The sequence below is a fragment of the Seriola lalandi genome, unplaced genomic scaffold, assembly GCF_002814215.2.
Source record: "Seriola lalandi dorsalis isolate HSWRI2012SDOR001 ecotype SW California unplaced genomic scaffold, Sedor1 jcf7180002054578, whole genome shotgun sequence".
Classification (NCBI taxonomy): Eukaryota; Metazoa; Chordata; class Actinopteri; order Carangiformes; family Carangidae; genus Seriola; species Seriola lalandi.
In genome coordinates this window covers 1,413,200-1,431,757 of record NW_019525131.1, presented here as the reverse complement: position 1 = coordinate 1,431,757, position 18,558 = coordinate 1,413,200, and the positions used below count along the sequence as shown (strand labels likewise).

At 40.2% G+C, this 18,558-nt stretch overlaps 1 protein-coding gene and 1 pseudogene across 1 annotated transcript; both read right to left on the bottom strand.

Annotated features, from left to right (window-relative positions):
* The window catches only part of LOC147818472 (uncharacterized), a 9,020-nt pseudogene extending 3,942 nt beyond the window's left edge, over nt 1–5,078 (bottom strand).
* Nucleotides 5,079–5,565: 487 nt separating this feature from the next.
* On the bottom strand, nt 5,566–17,142 carry LOC111663602 (fibroblast growth factor 4-like). The gene is made up of 3 exons (XM_023417860.1): nt 16,851–17,142; nt 14,891–14,994; nt 5,566–5,742 (listed from the first exon to the last, which is right to left on the bottom strand). The coding sequence occupies exons 1-3, from the start codon at nt 17,140–17,142 to the stop codon at nt 5,566–5,568; spliced, it is 573 nt and encodes a 190-aa protein (XP_023273628.1).
* Nucleotides 17,143–18,558: the final 1,416 nt, after the last annotated feature.

The following is an 18,558-nucleotide window of genomic DNA, read 5'->3' as shown; positions in this document are numbered from 1 at the left end:
TCAGTCCTAACATTTCCAAACATGACTCTACCTCTCTGAACAAGTCATTACCGGTCGTTGTCCCTTTCATGGATTGCATACCTGCCAACTCCTCCGTGATTTGGAAGTCCGCGGTTATCCCACGTAAGAAGATGAGCATCTGGGCGGTGTCACGTATATCGCAGCTCTCATCCAACGCCAGAGAAAAACAGTCAAAGTCGGCCGCTCTGTTCTTCAGCTTCTTTTTGTATTTGTCTTCATGTTTGGTCGTGTAGTGTCGATTCAAATTGTAATCTTTAAACACAGCGACCTGTGTACCACAGATTAAGCATACTGCTTTACCTTTAACTTCTGTAAAGAAGTAATTTGCAGTCCATTTCTTGTTGAATTCGTTATCAACTTTTCTTTTCTTAGCGTGAGCTGACATCTTGAGGGTGAACGAGCGAGCATCACTTGTGACCGTTAACCTTCACCCGCGCACGCGCATATGTTCTTACAAAAGTAAAGTAACGCTTTTCAAAATAAAATTAACATTTTTAAATAAAAGTAAAAAAGACACGTTTGTCTTATTTATGTTCTTCATAATTGGCCTCGCGGGCCGGACAGGGGCGTATAAAGGGCCGGATGTGGCCCGCGGGCCGTAATTTGCCGAGGTCTGGTCTAAAGAGACACACCTGAGTTTGTGATGATCATAATTAATTTAATCACTCAGTATTCTAGGAATTTCACAATTTACTTGTCTTTGATCATCACAAGAGCTTATTTAAATTTTTTCCTTTCTTACGTTTTTAGTTTCGTACCCCAGAATAATCAGGTTGGTAGAAAGCCAGCTGTTTATCCAACCCTGATCCAACCATAGTCCAGATTATTAGCCTAATATTCGTCTCGTCGTCTCCCGCTTATCCGGGGAGCAGCCTCAACAGAGAGGTCCAGACGGCCCTCTCCGCAGCCACTTCCACCAGTTCCTCCGGGAGAATCCCGAGGCGTTCCAAGGCCAGCTGAGAGATATAATCCCTCCAGCGTGTCCTTGGTCGACCTCGAGGTCTTCTCCCGGTGGGACATGCCCGAAACACCTCCCCAGGGAGGCGTCCAGGAGGCATCCTCACCAGATGCCCGAACCACCTCAACTGGCTCCTTTCGACATGGAGGAGCAGCAGCTCTACTCCGAGTCCCTCCCGGATGACCGAGCTCCTCACCCTATCTTTAAGGCTGAGCCCGGCCACCCTGCGGAGGAAACTCATTTCGGCCGCTTGTACTCGCGATCTCGTTCTTTCGGTCATTACCCAACGCTCATGACCATAGGTGAGGATCGGAACGTAGATCGACCGGAAAATTGAGAGCTTCGCCTTCCGGCTTAGCTCCCTCTTCCCCACAACGGACCGATTCAGCGCCCACATCACTGCTGACGCCGCCCCAATCTGCCTGTCGATCTCCCGCTCCATCCTACCCTCACTCGTGAACAAGATCCCGAGATACTTTAACTCCTCCACCTGAGGCAAAGCCTCCCCCCCGACCTGAAGCGGGCAATCCACCCGTTTCCGGCTGAGAACCATGGCCTCAGACTTGGAGGTGCTGATTTTCATCCCAGCCGTTTCACACTCGGCCGCGAACCGCTCAAGAGCTGAAGGTTGGCGTTCGATGAAGCTAGGAGGACCACATCATCCGCAAAAAGCAGAGACGAGATCCTCCCGCCACCGAAACCAAACCCGTCCACCAGCCGGCTGCGCCTAGAAATTCTGTGCATAAAAGTTATGAACAGAACCAGTGACAAAGGGCAGCCCTGGCGGAGTCCAACCCTCACCGGGAACAGGAATATATTGTATATTTATTATTAAACTATTGTCGTTATTATTGGTTTGTTTGTTTGTCTACAGCTCATTCCAACAGTTTGAGCATTTTCTGTTACTGTCTGATTATTCATATCAAATATCAAATCATGTTTTACAAAGCAAAATAAACTCATCTGAATGAATTCGATGGGCTGAAAACCCTCCATTTTCAGGTAACACAACTCCAGAGATCAGTGTTCTGAGACCATCCAGACTTGGTCGGAGGTCCTCAAGTGTGTCTGGAGACAATAAATGTGCAATGCGATGTAAATTTGTACCACAGCTCTCAAGTGAACGAAGCTCTCGTTCCCCACAAATTTTCAAATTTTATCCAGAACAGCAACTGCCTTCTGATAACACTGTTCAAATGATTTGTTTGCTAAACCAGTATCCAATGGTAAGCCTCGCATGATCAACGTCATGCACGACAATTCTGACGAGTCAAAAGGACGTTTGTCACGATAGATGTGTGACAAGTCGAATGTCGTTTTCAGTGACATCATTGCAGATATCTGTAATTCACTTTTGACTAGACGAAATTGACTTAAAGATATAACTGCCACTGTGACTAGTCAAAACTGAATTACAAATATCTCTAACTGTCATTTTGACTAGTAAAAATGTAATTACGATGAGTCAAAATTGTGTTGTTGATATCTGTAATGTTAATTCTGGATAGTCAAATTTAGCCATTACATGTTAAAACTGCTTGCCATAGAGGTGTTCTCTACACAACAACCACACTAGGGGATTAAAACCAGTAGAAACATCCATAAAGCAGTTTCACTTTAAAAATCAGTGATTCACCGACGGTCTTCAGTGACACAGGACAGGACGTCTCTAGCAGCTGGGATCTGAGCTGTCTAACATTTACTCAGCTTTTTTCTCTGATAACTCCAGACGTCCGATGACTAAAATCCTTCATCTGCTTAAAATATATTGTTGAAAACCACCAAGGTAAAAGTTAAATGTATGTTGGTTAAAACTAGATAAGAGTCAATGTTGAGCTTATGTCCAACAAACATAACACTGACACATGACCATGGATATGATCATGATCATGTGTCATTTTCATTTCTCTTATTTGATATTTGACTTGAATTGATAACATTTGGAAACATTTGAGATAATGTAAGAACACAACTCAACATGTAGAGCATAGGTTTAGTTGTTTTTAGACATTTTGATGTGGAAAAGTTACAGATTATAACTTTAATGCTAAGGTAAGCTATGTAGCAATAGCACCTTTAAGGGATGTGGTTTGGAGATCTACTTTAAATGAGAGAAAAGTATACTGTTGTTCCAGCCAACAGAGATTCTAATCAAATCTAATCAGTGTTTCATAGCTACAACGATTAGTCAATTAATTGATTAGTTGATTGACAGAAAGTTTTATGTGCAACCACTCTGATCCCTGAATTTTTGTCATTTCTAGAGTAATATGTCAGACATTCTCTGGTTCCAGCTTCTCAAAGATGACGCATTTGTCCGTTGAACATGATAGGAGGGTGTTACAACCCAGCAGGAGTCTAGGAGTAAGGAACAAGCAACGTAAGTGGGGTGTACATTTGGCAAGCAAAGCCTCTTATTGTTGTGTTTTATTGTAATGAACCAAATAACCTTTCTACTCTATACTGACACAACCTGCAGTGGAATCCCCCTTGTGACAAACGGGTGACATCATCCAAACCTATTAAAGAGAACTAATGGCACCTCAACAAACCACCACAATATACTGAAGACTGTCACCTGTAACAGAGGGGCACTGCCAGAGATTCTGGGCCCCCACCACCCCTCTGTCCCTGACAATATAACACTGAGCATACAGGTATGTGCCATTCTGCTGGAATTCACTATGTAATGTAAGACTGCTCACACTATCCAGTATCCACAACAGACAATACAATGTTTTATATAATTATCAAAAAGTGGAAAAATAATCACAGTTTTGAATTTTTATCATTGAAAAAGATTTAATATTCAATCATTTTTCTTTTTTTTCACAATAATAAAAAATAAATTCCCACAGACTGACATATGATTCAACACAGTGCTGCTCAGCTCTTTCAGCTGGGTTTAGGGCTGGTTCATTGGTGGGGGTCTGGGGATTGGGGGACAAGTCCTGGCACCAGGTAGAGCAGGGACAGCTGATTTAGTCTGAACAGTTTTGTAAAGGTTTACCTGTGTTCATTAACAGTCAGCTACAAGAGGAGCAATATTAAGTACCTGATGTTAGAGGAGCTAAAGCTTGTTTCACTATGGACTAAGTTCACAGGTTAATCTACACCACTCACAGACTACACCCACCTTTCTTACACATAGGACAAGTTCACCTCAAAGAAACTATAAACACTCCTAACCCTACATCACAGCAGATCATCGTGGTGGATGAACTGGGTAAAACAGGAATTTCACCAGGAGCCCATATTTGGGCAAAGAGGAGGGTTAGTGTGTTTTGTGTTTTCTTCCTTTCTAAAATTTATATGATATAATATTATATTGTATGATATATAATTCAGTGAGTCAGTCAAAGTAATAAGTGTTTTATTTGTGTAAGAACAAATCCTGCTGGCTTTTATTTTATACAGTAACTGTGCATCCTGTTGCTTTTCCACAGAAAGGGGAAAAGATTTACTTGCAAATTTTCTGATGGAGACAGACATGGACAAATACCAAAAATGCCAAAGTTTATTTTTTATATATTTATTTGAGTATTTTCTGTGTCCATTTTCAACTGTCCCTTAGTGAGAAGTTCAGGCTGTGCTGACCTGTAGCTGCGCTGCATCATCAACTTTTAGCGACTGACAGTTATTGAACCTGCTGGCAGCCAACTTGTAGTTTGATTTTGCTCTGACCTCTTCTACAAAAACCTTTCCTCTGACAAAGTTATTAACAGTAGTTAGTAACAATGAGGCTGTAAAGATGGACTGGTGAGTTGAGACTTCAGGACCAGGGAACAGGAAGTGATAAAATGCAACCGATTTCTGGGTTTTAGGATTGGTTCCTGCAGCCTTCATTAGTGTCTGCACTGGAATCATGACTGTATGTGCATAAAACAGAAGAAAATACTCCTCTGGATGCAGTTCCAAACATTAACACGTGTTTCTGAAGGTGCTGTTGAATATAGAAAATGAGGAGTTATGAGGGATCTCAGTATTAGCTGTAAATGACCTCTGCAAATATTTCTTTATTAAGATATACTTCTATCCGTCTTGCATCTTTACTCCGACTCAGTCCTCAGTCACCACCTCTCAGTTACCTGAGACACATAACGGCTGTAAGATTCTCCACATGATGATTTGGAGTTTACTTATTATTTGTGAAACATGTGGTGATACAATAACATCATATCCACTGGATCAATATTGATTATCAGAATTAAGACCTGGTCCCTGACTGTTGGTTCACCACCTACAGCTTTAATCCATGTGTTGTGGGTATGACTGAAACTCCATAAGCAACAGGAATGAAAAATAAAAATAGGGAGTTTGTGGTGGAAGACACATCTGTTAAAGCTGGACTCTCCTGGCACTGCCCATGAATATTAGTGAAGTGTCATTGTTAACACACTGGAGTCTTGATTTACAGACATGTTGATGTTATCAGTACCCGCAGTTCTGCTCAGTTTGTGATTGGACATGTCAGACTGCAGCAGCAGAGGTTCATCTCTGCTCTGCTGACTGAGTGTTTGGAGAACAAGAGTCCAACAGTGAATCCCAACCTTGTTCTGCACTGTCTACAGTCTCTATCTTAAACTTCATATCCTGGGCAGGAAGTGCGTCATGGTCATGGTGGGTGTGACCCGGTTGCCTCTCTTGGTTTTGCCGGTCTTGCTGAGGCCAATGTACATGCCGGGGTAGACAGCTGATTCATAGGCATTGTAGTTGTTGGCAAGAAGCTTCTCCTTGAACTTGCATTCATCATTGTAGTGGCCCTGAGGAGAGGAAGAGGAGGATGAAGAGAAACAGTTATTGTTGAACTCAGTTATTGTTATAGCATGTGAGAGCTTCCATTTTTAAATGTCACAGAAGCTAAGACCAGGATGTAAACACTGATCCTTTAAGACATGTGGAAAACAAGTATTTATTTATTGTTTATTGTTACTGATCATACACACATAGACATTTCATTCTGCTCATTAGTTTATTATTACAGTGACAGTGCTGTGTTGTGTTGCTCTGAGTTAGGAAACAAGACAAAGACTGTCCTCCTGAAGAAAACATAGTTAGTCTTTGCAGCAGGTTGTTATGACCCATATTTAGGTTTTGTAGCTAGGCGACATCTAGTGGTCATAGTAATTATGACAGGAGCAAAGGGAAAAGTGCGGTGACAGAGTATAAAGAGAGACAGAGTTCATGTCAGGAGAAGGTTGTGGTGGCAGGATGAATATGACACAGGAGAGCGGTGTTCAATTCCTGTGTGAAACCAGCAGTTTATGTTGTTTCTATTATCAGTGACTGTTCGTTGTTATTATTGTAACCATGACCAAAATCGTCTAATGTTAAGGAAGTACATATTTTAACCCAAATCACCATCCTATCCTAAACCTAACCAAGCCATGACCATAACCACAGAGACGAAGGTAGGCTGCTTGTGTTTATTACTGTAATCATGAAAATTGAGGTCCGGTATTCCTGCTGCCATAGGGGCACTATTTCAGGAGACACTCCTGTGGGTTGTTTGAGAGGGTTGATAGTTGTTCAGGTTGGAGGAGTCATGTTAATAAATGTATGTATGTATGACATAAAAATATGTCAGATGTGTAAATATTATATAATCTTACTATACTAATAGGGACATGTCACTGACATAATGAATTCCCTGCTCACCACCCTGACCTTGATCATCAGTACTAAATACCTAACCCCGACCATAAACTTGGTCCTAATCTAAAACCCTAAAACCAAATCTTAACCCTCAAACAGCCATTTTTGTTCCCACAAAGGTATTGGACCCGACAGGTACAGTAAATACACACACATGAGGAATTGATTTTACTTTAAATAAGGGTCTGTCTGTTTGTGCCCCCCTGTCCTGAACCATTGACACCCTGTGAGCATCAGGAGAGCCACATTTGGCGACTGAATTATGCCTGGGCAGAGATGTCACAGCTGTATGAAGAATAGCATACAGCTGTTTTCACTGTATCACCTGATCACAGAGGATAGTATACAGACTCCCTCATAGAGGTCTGAGAGCAGCTGCAGCCAAAGGTCAACCTACCCCCCCACAACCTGACCCCAACCTTAAGGGTTGCTCATGCTGCATCAGCCCTTGTACTCTGTACTTTGGTAAAGACCAGCAAGTCTACCTGTGTGAGTCCACTGACAAGGTAAACTGTCCTATTCACCCTGAGCACTCTGTCCATACTTAGCAATGTAGCTAATCTCCGCCCGCTTCTCTATTGGACTATAGAATTTCCAGCCAGCGTGCAATTAAAGCTGATTTCATTCCTGCTTATGCTACCTCGAGACGAGATGCTACCTCTAGTTAAGGACACACCACTCTCCACATCACTCTCCACATCACTCTCATGCCACTCTCTGCCTACTCCGGTCAGTCCCTCACCACCTCCCTCACTTAGCCCACTTGTTGATCCTTAAAGGAACCACACTAATCCGGTTTAAATCAGGACTTAAATCATTCAATGGTGTCTTCTTTGCGTAAGAACATTTATTATACATGCTTAATATTAAAAATGGATACAAAATTCAGGAACTTGGAAATTTTCTTAACAGTGTGAAATAAGAAGACAAATGTATATAATGCATTTTATTACTTAACTTTGTCACAGAACACTATTATTAGATGCTTGAGGACTTGAATCTCTTGTTGAATTGATCAACTTAGAAAAGCACGTTTTTGATGTGTCAGACAAAACCTGTTCCTTTACATGGTTTGTTGGCTGAGACTTTTGTCTATAACTATATCTATTTCAAATGAATGTGTTTTTTTAAATAGAAGACCTAAAACATGTTTTGTCCCTTATCTCAAGAATCAGTGTCCAATTTATGAGATCAATTTCAGTTTGTACACATTAATGATGAATCCTCCATGAACACAAAAGTTAGATATGGAGTTCCACAAGGATATGTGTTTGGATCAGTTCTGTTCATACAATATTATTAGGACCACTCCATAAACTCTTACTGTTATGTAGATGATACCAAATTATATTTATCAATGAGGTCAGATGAAACCAGTCAGTTGGCTAAACATCATATAGACCTAGATGACAAAAAACGTTTTGCTGTTGTTGTAGTACTGGAGTCCACACAGTTGTAGTACTGGAGTCCACACACACAAATACATTATCTAATGTTATAGCTGCTATACATCTCTGTGTTGTCTTTGATCAGGATGTGTTCCATAGAAAACAAACTTCATGAATTGCCTTTTTTCATCCTGTCTCTGAAAGATGCAGAAAATCTAGTCCCTGCTTTTGTAACTTGGAGTCTGGATTGTTGTAATTCATTATTATCTGGCTGGAACAACAGGTCTCTGAAGACTCTCCAGCTGATCCAGAATGCTGCAGCAGAGTATTGATAGGAAGTACAAAAACATTATTGATATTATCGTATCTTAAAGAGTTCAAAGTCCTCTATTACCCCTACAGATACTCCACTCTCTAAACATGGGACTACACCAATCCTCAGGTTCAGCCGGTTACTTCAGGCTCATGGTGGTGAGACATTTTGGCCATGTTCTGGCAGACAAAGCAATGACCACAACTCCCTCCTGAGGTCAAACCAGTTTCACAGCACATGGATCAGCTACACAAACCTCGGTGAACATTCAACAGCAGTGGTAGGATGAACATATGAAGCCTCATCTAAAAGACTGTAATATTATTTGATGTAATACTTTTCCTAGTTATCAGGAGAAACTACAGATTCATATGTGTAACATGATGGTCCACACTAAAGTTCTCACTGTATTTTTAAGTTTACTGAGTGAAATATCTCTCACAATGCCTGTATTATATATTATGTTGTTTTTAAGACTTTATTCGAGTTGACCATCCTTCACTTGCAAGACCAGAAAAAACTTCTTATAAAGGGTGAGAACTTGAGGCGTCGTGTGGCGTAGTAGTCTAAGCAGGCGCGCCATGTGTAGAGGCTGCAGTCGGCCCTGCTTCGAGTCCCGCATCGGACGGCCTTTACTGCATGTCATTCCCCCTCTCTCCCCATTTCCTGTCTCTTTACTGTCCTGTCAAATAAAGGCATAAAAAGCCCCAAAAAATATGCTTAAAAAAATAAATAAATAAATAAAGGCTGAGAACTTAACTGTTGTAGTGTGGTGTGCAGCAGTCCAAAGAAGTCTGATAACTGTAAAAATGTCTCTGTTGTTTTTAAAAAGAGAGATAGTTGTCACTAAAATATGATTAAACTCTAGTGTCTTCTTCCCGGTCTAGCAGCCATGAGTTAGGCAGCGTATTATCGGAGCTCCCCGATCATTAAGAAAACGCCGTATCTTACTTGAGAGATTGCTTCATATTAATAGAAGAAGTTTTATAGGCGTTAACAATATGCCCAAACCAAAACAAAAACATGTGACACAGACGAAAGAAAGAGCTCAAACAGCCGAGGAAGAGTCGGTCGAGGACGGCACAATTAGCCCGCCTGACGTGGCGGAGCTACAGGTGGATGCGGACATGGTTAGCTTGCAGGTGATACTGCTAGAGCTGAGAGAGTTTCAGCGCGAAAACGTAGACACTCTCCGAGAGATACAAGAAGACATTAAGGCAACTAACAGCAGAATTGAAGAAGCTGAAATGCGAATTTCAGAAACCGAAGAAAGAGTGCAGGGGCTGGAAGAAGCTACGAGGGAACTGCTAAAGCTACAGGCTAAGTTGGAGGAAAAGCTAACGGATCAAGAGGGAAGAGCAAGACGGGAGAACATAAGAATCCACGGCGTAGAGGAAGGGTCGGAGAGCAACTCCACATCGATGATAACATTCGTGGAAAATCTGCTGAAGGAGAAGCTGGAGCTGCCTCCCACCCACGACCTGAAGATTGAGCGTGCGCACCGCACACTAGGACCGAAGCCCCCGGCCCAGTCTCCCCCGAGATCGATAATTGTTAAGTTCTCCAGCAGCAAAACTAAAGAAGAAATCCTGAAACTGGTGTGGCGGAAAAAGGGGTTTCTACATCAGGAGAGAAGAGTTTTTGTGGACCACAACTATGCACCGGAGACCCTCAAGAAGCGCCGGGAATACGCGGAGGCGAAAAAGGTGCTGCGGGAAAATAATTTACGGTTCCAGACCCCTTTCCCAGCCAGAATGAGGGTGTTCTACGAGAGTGAGACGTGCCTGTACAACTCTGCAAAATTCCACTTAGAATGGCTTCTTACAATGTGAAGGGCGTACTTAATCCGGTAAAAAGAAGTAAAATTTTGGGCAAAATGAAAAAAGACAAGGTAGATATAATATTCCTGCAAGAGACCCACCTAACTAATTCTGAACACGCTAAACTTAATAGGCAGGGCTTTAACCAGGTTTACTCATCGTCCTATAAAACAGGACACAGAAGGGGAGTGGCAACACTGATATCGAAAAGAATAATTTTTGAAAAGATATCAGAAATCTCAGACAAGACTAGAGTTCTACAGACAAATCTTTGACCTAATGATTACAAAAGCCCAGGGAATGGTGATCTGTGGTGGTGACTTTAATTTGAGACTGAATCCAGAGTGGGATGTGTCAAGAGTCACTCAGACTAATTCAGTAAGTAAAAAGGTGAGAAAGATGATAAGAGAGATGGGCATTTGCGATGTTTGGAGGGAGTTCAATCCTACGACTAGAGACTACACTTTTTACTCCCCACCGCATAAAATTTACTCGAGGATCGACTAGTTTTTTATGTACAGCAAAGATATTGGTTTTGTAAGGTCTTGTAAAATTGGGATAATGGATTTGTCGGACCACAGCCCGGTTTACCTAGATTTAAATCTTCTAAACATTCAACATTCAAACATTTAAATCATCTAAACAATTTTTCCTGGAGACTTAATCTAAATGTACTTAAAGGAAAAATGAAGAAAGAACTTAAAGAGGAAATACAGTTATACCTGTCAGAAAATGATAATGGGGAGGTATCCCCACTTATGGTATGGGATGAAGGTAAGGCTGTCTTGAGAGGGAAAATTATTGCTAAATTGGCCCTACAAAAGAGGCTTAGACAGGAAAAACTGAAAAAACTAGAAAAGGAGCTAGAAAATTTGGAGAACAAACATAAAAAAGATGTCCAATTGGATATTACGCAGAAAATTAAGGAAATTAAAAACCAGATCAAAGAAGTTTATGAGGTCGACATACAGAAGAAATTAACCTTTTTGAAACAGAAGTACTATGAAGTAGGTAATAAACCCTAACCCTAACCCTAAGTAAAATTCTGGCTTATACATTAAAAAAACAACAAGCAGAGAGGGTAGTTTATAAAATCAAAGACCCAATCACCAAACAAATGAAACTAGACTCTCAGGACATTCACAATTGTTTTGAAAAATATTACAAAAAACTATATACCCGGATGGTCAGTAAGGGGGATAAATTACCTGAATCTCTGCTTACTTCACTTAATCTCCCCACAATTACAGAAGACCAGAATAAAGTCTTATTGGCAAATGTGACTAAAGAAGAACTCCAAAAGGCAATTTCTACACTCAAACCTAATAAGTCCCCAGGTTCAGACGGGTTTACAGCGGAGTGGTACAAGACCTTCAGTGACTTACTATCACCATTGTTATTGAGAACATTCAATTGGGTCATTAAAAAAGGAGAGATTCCTCCATCTTGGAGGGAAGCGATCATCACTGTAATACCGAAAGAAGGTAAAGATAAGACATATTGCTCTAATTATCGACCAATTAGTTTGTTGAATCAGGATTATAAACTCTTCACATCAATTTTAGCAAAACGATTAGAAACAATACTTCCAGATATTATACAATTGGATCAAACAGGGTTCATTAAACAGAGGCAAACACAAGACAATGTTAGGAGGACATTACATGTAATCAACCATATAAACAAAGACAATTTAGAGACTGTCTTGTTAGGGTTAGACGCAGAGAAGGCTTTCGACTCTGTTGATTGGTCATTCTTATGCAAGACACTAGAAAGGTTCCAGTTTCATGATGATTTTGTTAAAATAATACAAGCTTTGTACTATAAACCAACAGCTAAAATTCGGATTAATGGAGGATTATCAAATAATTTTGAATTAGAAAGGGGATGTCGGCAGGGTTGCCCTATATCCCCGCTCTTATTTGACATCTTTATAGAGCCCTTGAGTCAGTGGATAAGGCAGAATGATAAGATAAAGGGGATCATGGTGTCGCAAGAAGAACACAAAATTGCCCTGTTCGCAGATGACATTTTGATATACTTGGGGCACCCATCCTCCTCCTTTCCAGAACTGTTCATAACCCTAAGGGAATATGGTTTACTATCAGGTTATAAATTAAACACCCACAAATCTCAAATTTTGACATTTAATTATTCACCTAGCCAACCCATAAGAGAGGAATTTAAAGTCAATTGGGACTCAAAGTCAATTAAATATCTAGGTGTGAATATTCCAAAACACCTGAACATGATTATATCGGAGAACTACGACCCACTATTTTCCAAAATCAAATCCGATCTGACCAGGTGGAATCTTGTCCCTTTTTTAGGATTAGGACAGAGGGTGGAAGCAATAAAAATGAACTTGTTACCCAGGTTACTATATTTGTTCCAAAACATACCAGCCGAACTTCCAAAGGGGAAATTTCAGGAATTAGACAAATTAATATCACGTTTCATCTGGCAGGGGAAGAGGCCAAGAATTCGCTACAAGACTCTACAATTAACAAAAGACAAAGGAGGCCTTGCTCTCCCAAATATTAAAAATTATCACCAAGCGGTGCAGATAAAAATTCTGGTTAACATTTGCAACCCTTCCTATAAAGCGAAGTGGAAAGACATAGAATGTCAGATATCTAGTGATATTCCATTACAAGCAATTATAGGGGATAGTGGGTTGATTACTTGTCTAAAAGACACAAACCCATGGATTAAAATGTCAATGAGGATTTGGCACAAGGTAATCAATGAAAACAAGGGTAAAGAACCATACTGGATGATAAGATGGATAGGATACGACACAGATTTCTTACCAAACAGGATGGATGTAAGATTTAAACAGTGGGCTGATAAAGGGTTAATAAAACATATTGACCTCTATGAAAGGGGCACACTGCAACAATTCCAGGATATTAAAAATCGATTTTGTTTAACAAACCAAGACTTTTATAGATTCTTGCAAGTTAGACATTACCTAGAGAAAATAATGGAAAAGGAGGCATTGCAACAAACTAATTTGGGACTAGTGAAGATATTTCTTCTCAGCTACAGGTCAGACCCTGGACGTGGAAACATATCAAAGATATATAAGGTGTTGCAAGAACTAGAAGGAGGGGATACTGTGTATATAAAGGAGAAATGGGAGAAAGAGAGTAACACCACGATGCAGATGGAAACATGGGAAAAAATAATTTTACAACAGTGGAAGAGTACATCCTCTCTGTCTTGGAGAGAATTTGGCTGGAAAAACGTAGTTAGGTTTTTTAGAGTTCCAGCACAGAGGACTTATCGGGGAGGAAGTACATCTTGCTGGAGATCCTGTGGTGAGAGTAAGGCAACACATCTTCATGTGTTTTGGGACTGCCCGGTCATTTCAAAATATTGGGAAGAAATCAAATTGAACATAGAGAAAATCATGAAAATAGTGATCCCATCAGGGTTTGAGACCTTATGTCTGGGGCTAAGACCGGACACTGTTAAGGGACCTGAAAACAAATACATGTATAATATTTTACTATTAGCCAGTACAAAAGCGATCACAAGGAAATGGTTGACAAAAGATTCTCCTACAGTCGAAGATTGGATTAAAGTGATCAAGGATATTTTCATAATGGAGAAGCTAACATTTATCCTGAGGCTGGAACAAGATAAGTTTGAAAGTTACTGGAAAGGCTGGACCAATTATCTAACAACTGATAGACAAGATGCTGGTTAAAGTGATAATCCCTCCCCCCTGGTTTCTGACTCCACTCATCTGGTTCTGTTTTCTGTTTCTGGTGTAGCAATACACTATTATCAGTCAGTGTTATACATGTATGCAGCAAGCTATCTCTATTTTATTTACTATTTTTATTTGAGTTACTGTTGCTTTTGTCATCGCTGTTATCACCCCACAATAAGGTAATGTTCACAGGAGAAACCATGGACTAAGGAAGATGAATACGGGGCGCATAAGCTCATTATAATTACGGTTATCAATGTTATTTTGTAATATTTTGTAATTTCTCATTTCTTGGATACACAAGTTACCTATAAAACTGTGAATACTGGGATGGAGAGTTTAGGTGCTTTTGTAATGAAGGAATTGTGATTCTGTTTTTTCTTTCTTCCCTTTTCTTTTTAACCTATTTTCTCTACTGATATGCTTTGACGATAAGACTCGACGAGATGTACATGTATAACCTGTTTCTTTTTTTTTTCCTTTCTTCAAATAAAAAAATGTTAATAACAAAAAAAAAAAAACTCTAGTGTCTTCACAACTGGTTACTCTACTGTGATATTATTTTTACTTACCATTTATTTCTGATTGTGTATCCTGCCTATTGAATTAATTTTTGGACAGATGTTTTTGGACCATGTAGTTTTTCTTCAGGCTTTTATATAAGGTTTTAAGCTTTAGCTATTCTGGGCCTGTCATTGTATGCAGGTAAAGTGACAGTCACAAGTTTCTGAAGATTATTGTGATGACCCATTTTCACACTTTGCTATTATCATGTTTGTATATTATCATGTTTTTTATTTCACCCATTGCTATTCTGTATTTTATTCTGAATTGTATGAAATAAATGAAATGAAGTGGTGCAATGATTTCAACTCAGGCCCATCTGTACTACATTACTGAGATGTGTAGATACCAGGGATCCTGCCTGTCACATTCCATCATGGAGATTATGCAGTCTGGCTCTAGTATCAAGGAAAACATCTGTCCAGTTATCAGGTTCTGATAAGTTCTTACCGAGCCGTAGAGTTTCCCTTTGTCACTCATGGCAAGGAAGAGACCACTTCTCATCCCAAACAGAGTCACCACTCCTCTCTCCACTGGGGAAATCTCTAGAAGGGCTGGGATGAAATGAGACCACAATCAGCAGCAGATAGAGTACATCAAGAAGAGAGCTGCACCTCATCATCAGTACTGGACCATTGTTTTACTCTTTACCATTTATTTCTCAGCTTTCATTCGACACACGCACAGAAAATCACATTGCACTGCTGGCCTGATAGTTTAGGAAGTTTAACATGTTTACACATCTTGTAGTTTTGTTTTAACACTGTCAGTTCAGCAGATCTCAGGGCTTGAACCTGATCTGTCTATCCTGGTGGCCTTCATCTGTGGTCACACATTACAGACACAGGGTTTACATGGACTCTAAGTCATCTACAGGTGCATCTCAATAAATTAGAATATCATGGAAAAATTAATTTATTTCAGTAATTCAATTAAAAAAGTGAAACTCATATATTATATAGATTCATGACACAGAGTGAAATATTTCAAGAGTTTATTTCTTTTAATTTTGATTATTCTGGCTTACAGCTAATGAAAACCCAAAATTCAGTATTTCAGAAAATTTGAATATTACATAAGACAAATAAACTGGCCTACTGAAAAGCTCCTTTTGCATGAATTACTGCATCAATGCGGCGTGGCATGGAGGTGATCAGCCTATGGCACTGCTGAGGTGTTATGGAAGCCCAGGTTTCTTTGATAGCGGTCTACTATCTGCATTGTTGGGTCTGGTGTCTCTCATCTTCCTCTTGACAATACAGGCGAGTTTGCTGGCCAATCCAGCAAAGTAATACCATGGTCATTAAACCAGGTATTGGTACTTTTGGCAGTGTGGGCAGGTACCAAGTCCTGCTGGAAAATGAAATCAGCATCTCCATAAAGCTTGTCAGCAGAAGGAAGTATGAAGTGCTCTAAAATTTCCTGGTAGACGGCTGCGTTGACTTTGGACTTGATAAAACACAGTGGACCAACACCAGCAGATGACATGCCATGCAAATGATAAAATGCTAAATTTACTTTTATCTGAAAAGAGGACTTTGGACCACTGAGCAACAGTCCAGTCCTTTTTCTCCTTAGCTCAGGTAAGACACTTCTGACGTTGTCTCCGGTTCAGGAGTGGCTTGACACGAGGAATGCGACAGTTGTAGCCCATGTCCTGGATACGTCTGTGGCTGGACTCAGGCTGGAGTCAGGCTGTCAGTCAGTCAAATTCTTGAATGACCTTTGCTTCACAATCAAGGCTGCGGTTATCCCTGTTGCTTGTGCACATTTTTCTACAATACTTTTCCTTCCACTCAACTTTTTATGAATATGCTTGGATACAGCACTCTGTGAACTGCCAGCTTCTTAAGCAATGACCTTTTGTGGCTAACCCTAAGACCTTTGCAGGTGTTTTGAGTTAATTAGCTGATTAGACTGTGAATCATAAAAATTAAAAGAAATAAACGCTTGAAATATTTCACTCTGTGTGTAATGAATCTATATAATATACGAGATTCACATATTGAATTGAATTACTGAAATAAATTAACTTTTCCATGATATTCTAATTTATTGAGATGCACATGTATGTATATATATATATATATATATATATATATATATATATGCAGTAGGAATCACTGCTGCTTTTTGATTCCACAGTATCCTCATTCTCTTCAGCAGTATATATTTAAATATATATGTGTATATATTTAATACTTCTTTATTTAAAATGCTGACAATTCATTCATTATGATTATTATTATCATTGTGATAAATTACTATTTTTTTTTAAGTTTTTTACAAGAATGACTGGTCCTGTATATTCATAACATAAAAATTACCTGGTTAAATTCATTAACCAGCTGGTTATGACCAGTGTCACAAATTTACATGGATGTCGATGAGGAATGGTAAGATTACTTACTGTATCTGTTCTCATTATGCACACCGGTGATCTTCCCATTAGGCAGGACTTGGATGTGGAAGCCGATGCCCACGTTACAGTAAAGTCTTCTCAGTCTTTTGATCCCCAGCAGGTAATCTCCATTGCTCGCTGTCACTTCCCTCTTGTCCCAGGAGCTGGCAGCGGCCCGGACGAGCGACATGGCGCTCTGCAGGCTTTGTCTCTTACTGCTGATGACTGGGAGAGGAGCAAAGGAGCTGTACAGGAGGATCCCGTACAGGAGCAGTGGGAGCTTGGACCCTGATGATGACATCCTCTGCCTACCAGTCCTGCGGTGTGTCTCAAAACCCAATTAAATGTTCACTTAGTATCAACAGAAAAAACTCTTTCCATGAAACAACAGGAAGAAAACTCCTCAATGGCTGCACAACTCTTCCCAGCCCAGAGAGAAGTTTCAGTTTTCATGTTGAAACATCTCCAAACTGTCAACCCATGAGGGTCCAGTTTACCAGTGTAGTTTCCTCCTCAGGTAGATCCTGCAGACAGACAGCAGACTTATATCTGGCCCATATTACATCACACACCACCTGCTGTCTTGTTTGTCTGTGAGTCACAGATGCTGTAGAAGCACACAAACTTAGAAACACACAAAACACATAGTGACAGAAAACAAAGACGAACACGCAAGTACACAGAGATGTGGACAAATACATAAGTAAAGGGAAAAATGTGACAGGGGAGTCATTTTCTCTCTATCACCATGTTAGACGTCACATCAACATGGCTGCCCCCATCCTCCCCAGTCTGTTCTGACTCTGTAACATCTGTGTTTCATTTGATTTATTGATTTATTTCAAGTTTAATGTCGTTTTAAAGTGAAGACACAAGCACTTAGTGTTGTGTGAACTGAGCTCCTCTGTCGACAACAATCTGTTAATCCTGGAAACATGACTCTGAAGCAGAGGATTGTGTCCTTTCTCTGGACCTTTCTGACAGGATGGAGACCACCCAGAGATTCAAACTCTGACATGTTTTTAATTATTGACGGAGGAGTTTACTGAAAGTTTTATTGTGGCAAAGGCGATAAAATAAAAGCACTGCAAGAGAAGCTGATTGATTTGCACATAAAGCTCTGTCAAATGTAACTTTTGTGGTTCAAAGGACATTTGTGGAAACACTGGCCAAGAAGCATTTTCCACCACTGACCCCTAACAATGCACCTTCAGCTGCAGTGAGCTCAGCAGGCTGAAAAACATTCGGGGGACGGAGGCAAGTAGGAAAGGCATACAGAAATCCTCTGCTCACTACCATCTCGTCCACAACACCCTTTTACAGTGCTGATTGCCATCCTCCTCCTGCAGCAACCCCTCCACCATCACTTGCTTCCACTGTGGTGACTCTATTCAGGGCCAGTTGACCCCTGGACCTGAACATGCAAATGTGGGTTTTGTAGTAGTAGACTCAATTCTCAAGACTCAAATATTAATGAGAATAATTCCTGATCACTTGCATGTCCAAAATTCTTTCAGAAAAGAACAATTCCAAAGCATGTGAAGTAAATCTCTATCACACGTTTTACATTTCTGACAGTTTCTGTAATCTGTATGGAGTATAATTGGTTCTATTAAAAATGTTAAACTGTATTAAGTCGAAACCACTACAGTTGGAAATATATCAAGGATATTACACCAATCACCATAGCTACAATGGAGATCTGTTTCCCACTTCA